At 39.5% G+C, this 12,031-nt stretch overlaps 1 protein-coding gene across 1 annotated transcript in view; it reads right to left on the bottom strand.

Annotated features, from left to right (window-relative positions):
- Positions 1 to 12,031, bottom strand: part of LOC122781103 (contactin-associated protein-like 5) — a 95,594-nt gene that overhangs the window by 56,732 nt on the left and 26,831 nt on the right. The window contains exon 3 of the mRNA XM_044044611.1: positions 2,558 to 2,751. Coding sequence (XP_043900546.1) covers positions 2,558 to 2,614 — 57 coding nt within the window. The 5' untranslated portion in view covers positions 2,615 to 2,751. The remainder of the gene's footprint in view (positions 1 to 2,557; positions 2,752 to 12,031) is intronic.

Genomic DNA, 12,031 nt, shown 5'->3' with positions numbered 1-12,031 from the left:
AGAAATGTTGCGGCTCGTTGAGCTATTTTACAGTAGCCTGCAATTGCTATTGTTTAATGAGCACATCAAGTCACTGGTCATTTTTCATTTCCTCACTTTCCAACACTAGAAAGCAAAAAAAAAGGGAAAGACAAAGCATGTAAGCTAAGGAGTCATTGACTGGCTAATGCAGCTATTTTTGCTGACAAATCTCCTCCTCCCTCTCCAGAGAAACTAAGCTGGCCTGACTAATATATGGAGCTTTAAAAACACACTGAAAACTGATCTGGTATCATTACTTTTCACACTGAGTGTAAAATTAACTACGTGTTGGGGCTGGCAACCCTGCTCTCTGTTTTTAGTGATGACTTCCAGGCTCTCGAACATCGGCACCTTTTACGAAGACAAAATTATATCCTGTCAAATGTGACTCTAACTCTCAGCTCTCGGGGTCTGATACTGTAACAAAAAAAAAGTGCACGCTCACATAGAGAAGAGAGGGGATTCTTGACTGCTTCTGAAACATGTATGATGTTGTTCAGTCTATACGGAGGCTGCTGCATCTCTTCACTAAGAAAGAAAAAAAAAACCTTGTGTAAGATGCTGTTGAATAAAACAGTGGGGAACACGTGTAGTCATGAAGCAGCTACAGTGCTGAGGGAAAGACTTTCTTCCTGGTCCTCATTTGAAGAGCTTCACACATCAGCTGCACTACAGCGTACTTTAAATCACAGCATGCGTGTCTCAGCTTCTACTTCACATTTACATTTTAGACACTGAGCTGACACTTATCACAGCGACTGGCTGGCGAGTGTTCACTCGGTGACTCGCTCGGAGACTGTTGATGGACACCTTTGCCAGTGCAGCAATCAAAGCGGTGACTCTTTTTTTCTTTTTGTACAGGAGGCAGCCTTTCTAGCAACAGCAACAGCCCACTGTCAGCCGAGGTTAAACAGTTTGACAGCTGCTCTGTGCAGTCGACACAGCCCTGCCCAGGTTCCTCTCATTGTTCCATCCATTTTTAATAAGGAGTGAAAGGCTCCTGGTGAGCAGACTTGCTGCTGCAGTACTTGTCCTCGGAGATCAAGTAAATTATGACAGTGTGGCTAAATGTATTTAAACTTCAATGAACCAGGAGCTGTAAAGTATCCATGTCAATTAAAATATATAATAATGTTTGAAAGTGATAAAGCTAATGGTGGTGTCACTAATGCTGGGCTCACATTAACACAGTGGAGGTCTTAACTGAAACATCACGTTGAATGTGTCACGCTTTCCCAGCGTCCATTTCTTTGCATTCCTTGCACTGCATGCAGCATTAAGATAAGAGATGTTCAACTTCCCAAGTGGCAACGCACGAACCAGCCAATCTAACCACACACTGCAAATACTGCAGTCCAGGTTCTCGCCAGTTCAAACATCACGCGGTTCGATCAAAGCTCTACAAAATGTCTGTTGTTCCCGTTTCCAGCAAATGATGGACACTACATCACCATCACTTTGGCAACATTAGCAACTCTTGCTACGGTGCCGGCCATGAGAGACACTGCTCTGCTGGTTTTTTGAAAGATGCCTCCACCAACAAACAAGCACACACTGACACCAGTGGTGATTGCTCTGAGACAGCAATGGAAGCTCAGCTTCCTCTAAAATGTCAAAGTCAGACATGTTCTGTGTTGTTTTTACATTTCAATAAACACGCACTAGAGACAACGGATCCTCTTATGTGATTTTCCTATTCTCGTAGCGGCCTCCACATTCAAAACACTTAAAGCTCAGCTTCAACTACAGTGAGCTCAACTGTGATTGGACAAATGCGAAGGCAAAAACGTCACTTCCAAGGAAGCTCAGCTTCTCTGGGATTCAAGGGACACTTGGCTTCTGCATGATGATTGGAGGAACTAGTTTTTGATTGACAGTGTTGCAGAAACATACACAACAGTGAAGCCTTCTCTGTCTCAGTCCCATGTGGATTTTGCGAGGGAAGTCTCTACAAATAGCTGGTCGTTGTGTCATTTGCTCAGTGCTATAGACCATTTTCACTTGTACATATACACTGTAAATAAATAAAAACACTATAATAGGATTTCGTTTTTACATAATGATCGCTTTTGTTGTTCTAGTTGTTTGTTTGCAGAATTTATGTATAAATAACTGGGCCTCAAATTAACTTCCCCCTGTTTCAAAGACCACCACTGAGTGAATTGTATTCGTGAGAGTCATTACAACAAGCCAGAGAGGCATTTTAATGAGACAGAGAATTTGACGAGCAAGTCACTGAAAAATGGCAGTTAAAGTGTAGTCAACATTGCAATTGGCACTATGGAAAACGATTTCCAGTGTTTTGAGGGTGGAACACAAGAGTGCTGTGGGAGGGGTTAGTATGTATGGTTTGCATTTTGTCATAGGCTAGGCGCATAGGTTATTGCCAGCTCTTCAATACGTGTACTTGTACCCTAGCTTTACATCAGATTTAAGTGAAAAGTTGACATTATTTCCTATTCAGCTCATTACGGCACAAAACCGACATACAGTATATCATATCACTAGTGTTCAGTTAGTGATTTTTGCTGGTTACCCCTAAGCTGTCCTCCTGACGGTGTTGCCTCCAGTTGTGTCCCGTGTCGCTGAACATCAACTGATAGACCGTCAGCCAATCAGAGCTGCCGTATCGTCCTTGTGTGGCGACAGCTGTGATCTGGGTCCGCCTCTCCAGGTCCACCTCCAACCACTGGTATCTGTCTGAGACCAGAGGAGACCAACCTCCAGCTCCTGTGGAGAGGACAGAGACAAAAGCTGTGTTTTAATAATGATAATCACTCTTTCTGCAATCGTGTTTGTGAGAGAAAATCTGTCAAATGTGATTCATTTTAATCTTAATGACATGAAACTGTGAGTTTCCACCAGGCCTATGGTAAGATTTTATACAAAAACCAAATCCTTGTTCAGATATTTGAGTAATATCCACAGATTGATGAGTGCTGAGGGCTTAGCGAGTGAATTAGCTCCGAGTCTACAGTTATTAGCACATTAGTCAGCACATTGAGGAGAACCGCTGCAAGTTGTACTGTTACAAAACACAGTGCAAAGATAGTTTATCATCATCCAGGCTTTGATTTAAGAGATATTGGGGATTTATGTGCTAGCAGTTTTAAAACCTTACACAACAGTTCCTCAAGTACCGTGATGATAAATAATAAATCCTCATTATTGAAGACATTAAGTGTAATATATTTAAGTCAAAAACACATTGGGGAAATAGATTAAAATGTGGCGCACTAAAATTATTTTTTTTTCTTTCATCTGTATGATGTACCCAGACATATTTTATGGAACGTCTAAGCAGAGGAGTAAAATGATGTAACAGGCTGTTGGTGTAACACAATATAACTAGCCATATCAGAGTGTTTGCCCTTTCAGCAGTCATTTGCAGAAATTGCATGTTCTCTTGGGTAACATGTTCCTTTTTGTGCGGGTGTCAGCTGTTGCAGCAGCTGGAGGTGACATCCAATGGTGTTAGAAATTAACTGGCTGTGTTCATATTGTAGTCTAAAATTAGTTCGACCCAGCAGCACTGTAGGGTGTCAGTGACTGCATTTGGAAAAAATAAAATAAAAAATCTGATGATGAACATATGATGAGGTGAAAATAATTTACCTTCTTCAAACCAGTGTGTCGTTTTTTTAATGATGTGAACATTTGCAGACATCCTGTGGCTGTGAGTTTATTAGGGTTAGGTTTTTTTTTTTTAAAAAGTAAAACCAAGTGATCATGAATGGAATTCTATTTGTCTGTCACCGGTGTGACAACATTAAAGCACATCAAAACAAAAAGGAAACGTTAGAGTTTCATCTATGTCTTTGTGTCTATTTATGGCAGGGTTCTCAAACTGGCAGCCACTGAGCATCTAGTCTGGTTTGGGAAAAAGAAACTGCTCAGCGTGGGTGAGTTTTTAAATCTTAATATTTTATCATGATATCGCAATAACAATATTTGCATACAGTATTTCACAGAATTTTAAAATAAAACTGTGTTGATATGGAACTGTATATAGTTCACAATTAAAATGTATTTGAAATGAATCAATTCAATAAAAAAAACATTATAATTTATACTATGACTCATGTGATGGGAACTAAGTGGTCACCATCTAAATACCCCAAATTAGTCCTACTACCTGCCCTCTGTTCCCACCTAGAAACGGAAGAAGGGGGAGGCAGAGTGTACAGCTTGGTACGGTGGGGGACTGGGTAGTCCAGTCCGGTCTGGTTCGTTCCAGTCCAGTCCAGTTCAGATCCTCTCCCTGACTCTGCCTTCTCCACCTCAACTTTCTCCAAAACATCTCTACACAAGGTACTGTATGTGCTTTGCAAAACAGTTGGGATTGAGACACCTAGTCCTACTAGCAGAATTGATATTAAGTGGTGGGCCGCATGAAATTGGTTAGATTGGTTAGACGCAGCCCACAGGCCACAAGTTTGAAACCTCTGATTTAATGCTTACTGAGTCAAAAAGGTATTTTTGATATGGAGAGTGAACTTAACAAGGCTTTCTTTTAAAAAAAATTATAGGACTTTTACAGAATTGTTTACTCTTCTCCAGAGATCGAAACCCGAGCAGAAATCTTAATATTTGGACTAAGTCTCGAGTGAATGACCTTTTTATTTGAACAAAATAGAGGCTTCAAAATTGCAAGTCCAGTAATAAACGGTAAACAACCAAACATCTGACTCTTTTTCTACACGCGCACACACACACACACATGCACACACAGGCTGGGGATTCTGTTGCTAATGATGATGTCATGCTGACATAAGACCAATACAAATCAATAACTCAACACACACACACACACAGAGAGACAAATCTGACACTTCCCCTCGCCTGATGACATCATTCTGAGTCCACCTTCTAGGGAAACAACAAAATATTGACTTCACACACACACACACACACACACACACTGAATCCAGCTGTATGCTTTGCCTGAGAAGAGTTACCCTGTGGGGGACAATAAAGTGTGTTTCATTGATAACTGGACATGTTGTTTTATTGGGAAGACGTAGAGAAGAAGAGCACTGTTTAAGAGTCCGATTAAATTATGTTATTTCACAAAGACCTGACACATTTTCTCATTATTTATCAGGCAAAAGTTGAATTACTGTCAACCTAACCAATTGTGGTAGAATTCCAAATTCAATATAATTTACTTATTTGTTCCTGCGCCAATTAAAGTCAGATTTATGAGTGGGTGGTTGCAATGGTAAATCTTGTGCTAAATGGTGCTTGGTCTATTTTATTTCCTTTATTTCCTCCAGTTCATCCTTCTGTTTCAGTGCTGAGCTTCCTGCTCGTTAGGGCGGCAGCTTAAGGCCAGAGGTAACGTCTACCTTCTCGGTATTAGACATGGACTCTGACAGCACAACAGGAAAAGTGCAGACACGCTGACCTTGACTCATTACACCTGGAAGCTCGTGAAGACAGATAAACTGACAACTCCTGGACGGCAGAGGAGGGAGGAGTCAGACAGAAGGAGAGAGAAGAAGATATCATGACTCGTCAAGAACGAGGAGACAGCAGCGGAAGGAGCCCAAAATGAAAGAGATGAGAATAAAATCATAACAATTACAGTACGAATGAAACAATTGCCCAGTCATTCCACCACATTGTTCGTTACTCGTTTGGTCACTAAAATATCAAGTAAATAGGCTTGTTTTCTCTCTGACACTCGTTCATGGAGGATACGGTCAGGTCAGGTCACGAGCACTGACTTATGCAGAATTGCTAGAACAATAATTGATGGGTGAGTTTCATGTGCAGGACATTAAAATTCTAATATTTTTGGATGTCAACTCTCTGTCCTCTCATGAGATGACCATGGACATATGCACTCAGTTCATACAGGACAAAGGACCTGAGGCAGTTTCTGCCAATGTAGACTTATTTTACTGCACTTTTGAAAGTTTAACATTCTTCCCAGTCTTTACTTTTGAGTGTAAGTAGATATTGTCAGTGCTCCAGAAGGCTGCAACTGTAGCTCTCTCGCTCTCTGAGGTCACTTGATTTACCTCAGAGAGTGCTGAAAGATTATTCTAGAATTAATGCTCAGTAAACAGTAAACAAAAAGCCCCAAAAATCTGTTACCCTGAAGAGTTTGTTCACTTTGACACAATATGATATTCGTGTTAAGGCTAATACTAATAACCAGTGTAGTGTATTCCAATAATTACTATACTACATGCCTAATTTCAAACATTATGAGACTGCACAGATTAAATTAAAGTGTGATTACTGTTGCTTGACAAAATTCCATTCTAAAATGGAAACGGTTCATCTACTGCGTAGTGCGGAACGTTCCACTCAAGAATCAATAAAACGTGATTCCGTTAAAAGATGAATTGATCTAATTGAGCTAATCTGCAGTGTCAACCATCTCATTTACGACGGCTTTCCAGCGAATCCATGAAACTCCATGAAACTACGTACAAATCAGTAAATGTGTCATTGCTGCTTTAATCCATGGATTTACTTGGTGCTACAGTGTGAAAGCATCAAAGGGAATGTTGTTTGGAAGCTTCCTCCTGGCTCGGTGCTGGGATTCAGGCCAAAGACGTGGTGTCAGGGCTAGATTATGACTTCTTTCTTTTCTTTTCTTTTCTTTTTTTTGCACAGTGGCAGGAGACAGAACAAAAATGTGTTCCTGCAGCAGCAGCCAGTTTGGGAAGACCCCTCCCCGCTGTCCTTTACAAGTGTCCTTGACTTACTCTGAACAAGAATAGCATCTTATGCTTAATAGCATTTTAAATTAAAACGGGAACATGGTGGAACCAAAATGGCACTCCCACAGTGAGGCGAGTGCAAAAGAAAGCAGATTTTGATGAGAATATTTTAAAGCTCAACATAGTGCGCCACTCTCTATATTCCGTCTTAACAAAATAGCACGAGGTCTGACCTTTTGAGGTCTACAACCTTAAAATCCATGCATGATTACAGCTTACAATCATGCCACCATTAAATGACGTGCTCTTTTATAGTCTGCTGCCAGTTTAAGAGCAGGTTAAGTAACTGTAGAAGAATTATAGCAGCAAAGAATGAGCCAAAAATCCACCTGCAGAATTTTGTACAGAAACACCAGGTGTATATAAATATATATTTTACATCTGTTGTAATAAACTGTTCTTTGGGATTAACACAACTGCAGTGGCACAGGCTCCACCTCCTAAGAAGGAACCATCTGGAGGAGAAGCTGCTAAAAGCAGGACAAACAGACAAAAACAACTTCCTTTCTTGGGCCATAAAATCTTTGAAACACAAAGACAGAGTGTGGATTCTGAAAGTAATGTAGTAATATATATGTACATATATATATATATATATATATATATATATGTATATATATATATATATATATATATATATATATATATACATACACATATATGTGTATATACACATACAATTTCAGGCCAAAACAAGGCAATCGGAGATGGCAGACTTCACCCCATTCACGCAACAAACCTCTGTGGGTCAACCTATAAGCATCTGGCGGCCACTGCTGGTCTTATTGGCAAGTGCAAGTGCGGAAACACAAACAAACACACAGAGCCACTAATAACAATACTTCACTCAGTCTCCAAGTAAAAATGGAGATTGTATACGGATATTTTTAACTCTCTCCTCTCTGGTGACAAAGACACTCATTCGCTTCCTGCAACAGCGCGAGTGAAATTACTGTAATAACCGCATGTTGGCTTTTGACGTGCAACTTCTAAACTTTAAGAAACAGTTGGAATGTTTCCAATAGCACAAACCGTCGCATAAGTACAGTAATGCAAAATGCGCTTGTGCAAACGCGTCGTCTGCGAAACACTCGCTGTTAAAAGGGTTAAACATTGTCTGCACCTCTGTCATCGGCATTGTATCAAGTATCATTCCCTTCAACTTCCATCAGAAATAGAATAAATGATCAGACATTCCTATTTAGTAGCCTCTACATTAACTATGCCAGGTTGAGATAAAAAACTGCACAGCTGACGTCTGGGTTTTTTATGTATTTTGTGTTGTGCTCGTTGGCAGGATTAACAATTTGTCAGTGCTCATCTCTTCATGTGCAAACGTTCCTACGACACATTTATGAATGAATGGATACAACGGATTGTTGTTTTTACAAAGCTGAAACAAAGCCATGCCCTTATAATCACAGAGGATTGGCAGTTAAATGTGATTTAAGCTGCAAAAACTTTTATTTTCCGGAGTTATATTACAGTTTGTGATACTACAGTGACTTCCAAGTTTATATAGCTGATTGCCTTTGGTTAGACTGCTATAAATTCCAGCAACATTGCTATAAAATCTTTATTAGCTGAAGCATTTCTTACATTTTAATGGCGCAACTGTGTTTATTAAATCACTCGTTTGAAACTGAAGACGCCGAGGTTGATCTGCAAATACCTGCAAGCCAAAGACGTTGCCTTCTTCTTTAACAAATGGAATGGAAATTAAATTTGTTTTTTTGTTTTTCATGAGTCATTTAACCTATGATTTTTTTATCCCTTTGCTCATGTCTGCAGTCTTAACCATGTTAGTGCTGAGTGGGAAATAAATACTGACACAACAACCCTTGTTATGCCAAGAGCAAATGCAAATTTTGTTTAGCAGTGATTCATTACTAAAAAGTGAAGACGCAAAGGGAACAGGAAGACAAAAACGGAAAAGGAGGTTGGAGACATTAAAACTTCTACTCAAGACAAATCACCCAAACTCGGCGTGTCTCAAAGTGAGTGATCGGAAGACGTCGGAAAGACCAGATACTTTTACCTCATCAAGTAAGACTGTGGATTTTAAAGTACGCTGAAAAATTGCCTTGAAGTGAATTTGAGCAATTAATTGAGAGTTATTTAACTCTCAATAATAAGTGGAGCTTAAGGGATTTCCATGAAAAATTAGGATATAATAATCAGCTGCGTGTGTAAACAAGAATTACTCAGCATAAGAGCAAATAAACAAGAGCAAATATTGAATCGCCATCGGGGCCAACTGTGAAAAAGACCTCAGCCTGACTGTAAGTCTCACTTTATTTACGACATTATGTCAACATTTCTAAATGATGTTCCTATTCAGAAGAAAAGAGACAACAAACTACTTTCATCACTACTACAGGGAAGTTTAAGCAGAAGAAACCTGTGCTGTTTTTATTATGTTTTTTCTCTTTTACTTGCATCTTAAATAATTTAAAAACACCATCAGAGATGTTTACATCATTTTCCCCTCTGCGTGTTTTAAGCTTTTTCCTCTTATTGCAAATCACATTTAGCCTCCTTTTTATGTTTTAAGCCTACCTTGTGAAAACATTGTCATGTATTTCATTTATATGACTGCGCATCCTTAAGTAGCTATCTGGACCGCAGATAGTTTAGTCACAGCATAAAAATCGTTTTAAGGGGGCTGCCATGGATTAACGGCTTGTGCTATTTCCAGTAGATGGAGAGAGAGGGGATGTAAAAGCAATATAGAGAGGAACCTATGGAGTGAAGCCTTTCACGGCATTTGGTAAAAGGAATTAAACAATATTTACCCTTATAATTAGATTTACGCTGGCGACAACTACCTTAGATTAAGAGGATTTGAGTGGAGGAGCTGTAGAATTTAAAAAGATAAGGTGTTTATGAGCAGCAGAAGAGGCACATAAACATCACACAGTGATCAATACCTGACTCTGCCTCTACACTTCCACCTATATCCTCTGCTAGTGTTTAAATCCCCGTCCGATATCTAAAGGACTACTTCCAGAAGATGATTACTTGGGACTGATGAAGTGTTCCAAGTCTATTTCAGCGTAATTACAGTGCTTCTTAATTTGCAATTATCAGTATGGCCCGCTGAAAAACAGGGATCATTTAGGCGTTAAATACTTCCATTAACATTTAGCTATAAATGTTAAATGCTCTAATTAACATTTGATTATATGGATGGAATTAATTTATCTCAATGTTTTCTTGGCAGCCCCGAAAGGGCCGACTTTAAATTACTATTACAATAGACCACACTCTGCTTCAAGTGCAAGAGAGTGGCTGCAGATTATGACCAAGAGGTAATAAATGATGAAAGGAGCGGGTAAATGTCACACCTGAGGGAGAAAAGTGGATAATGTGGGGGGGGGAAGGCAGGTTTTGATAATTGACTGTGGTGCTATGAGAACATACTGTAAGCGAAGAAAAACAGAAAAACTACAGCAGGAAAAACTGCAGCCATGTTCCTGAGTGTACATACTCTGCAGCCTCCATCAGGACAGTCAAAGGTGAGTCAAAGGTGAGCCTGTCGACTCAGTAATGGATCACCAGATGGAGATTCACACTCCCAAACTTAAACAAACGTCTGCTGTGATTGGCGGCAACTCAAGACGGTGAAGACTGTCAGGATGTGTCCATGACAAAGACAGTGCTGTGTCTATTTCCAGCGCTACAGTACTTACTTATTCCAATCAGCTCAAAAGTCAAATTTAAGACTCTAAGAAAAGTGGAAAGCAAAAGGTGCTGCACTTGCACGGAATAAAACATCTCAATCAAAGGTTTTTGATTAAAAACTGTTGGGAAATTGTAAGCTGATTAAGAAAATAATGTAAGAAAGTAAGTTGTCTATTTCCATCTGGCACTTGATATTTTTTTTAAATCACTTATCCCTTAGTGTGGCCATAGCATTTACATATTTATCCATTATAAAAAAGATTAAATTTGTTTGTTTTTTTCCCATGTACACTATTTCTGGAGCTTTGAGAACTAATATAAGTGCTTTAAAAAAAAAAAGAAAAAAGAAAATGCGTGTGTGTGTGTGTGTGTGTGTAAGATGCAGGTGCAATCACCACATTATTTGAATTGTTAAATATGTACATGATCTGACATCGCAGCATATCATGTCATAAAGACCCGTAAGGGCGTTACTGACATTTGTTGGTTAAATTAAATGAACAGAACACCAGACAATGAGACATGACAGAGGTCGTCAAGTCACCACTTTAAAATTCTTATCATCAACACTAGAGACAATGTTTCCACACCATAAATTTGAGTGAGGTCATTTACATTGACATTGGCTTTCGTGGCACAGAATACTGACTTAATTCTTATGGGAAGTTCTTTTTTTTATTATGTTTACAAACTGCTATTCAATAGAATGTAACTTTTCATTGTTGTGTGCAGTTGTTCAGCTTTTTCAGAATTAGGAGCAGTGGGGGTTGGGTACCTTGCTCAGGGGTACGGCCCTTTTGCTGTCCTTTTGACCTGGTGGGGACTTGATGCGGCAACCCTCCAGTTACAAGCCAAATTCCCTTTCCACTTGGTCACGGGTTGTCCAGTCTGTGACTGTGTTTCCATCATGGTACAGTTTAGAATGGTAAAGCCCTGGGTCAGGCTTGCGTTTCATCTGAGGACAGTACCTTTACTTGGTAAGGGGAGTGTGGCTGATTATATCAACAAGACGTCAAGCTGTGTCTGAGAATAGACTGCAGGCTTTTGCCTCGACTTCATTGGGATATTTACACCAAACACAAGAGAGAGACTTTTTATCTGTCAGCCAATCAGCCGACTATTGTGGGTGGAGCCACCCTGACCGCACCTTACCTTATTTTACTCTTGTACCCCAAGGGAGGGGTGCCAAAGTATTATTATTTTTGATACTATTCCTAATGGAAACGCAACAAAAAAGATGTACTGAACCGTTCCATTCCATCTGACTACCATCTGCTGAGGCTTTGCCTCCCTCACCTTTAAAACATGGTCTTCCATTAAAGGCTCCTGCGTAACTCAGTGTCAAGGCCCTTATTTCTGGCCTCTCCCTTATCATTTATGTTCTACAACAGCATGTACTCATGAACTCATATTTATCTATTTATTTTAAATAAATAAATAGGATGAACTCATGGAGGACACCCAGTTCATTCAGGTAAAAAAAAAAAAAAAAATTTAAATATTTAAATGGGTTTTGAATGTATTTGGAACATAAAATATGATCCTATACCTTATGCGGTTTGATTTATTTGGACTTGCAGGATCGAGTC

This window comes from Solea senegalensis, linkage group LG14, assembly GCF_019176455.1.
Source record: "Solea senegalensis isolate Sse05_10M linkage group LG14, IFAPA_SoseM_1, whole genome shotgun sequence".
In the NCBI taxonomy this organism is placed as follows: domain Eukaryota; kingdom Metazoa; phylum Chordata; class Actinopteri; order Pleuronectiformes; family Soleidae; genus Solea; species Solea senegalensis.
This window is presented reverse-complemented; position numbering and strand designations above follow the sequence as displayed.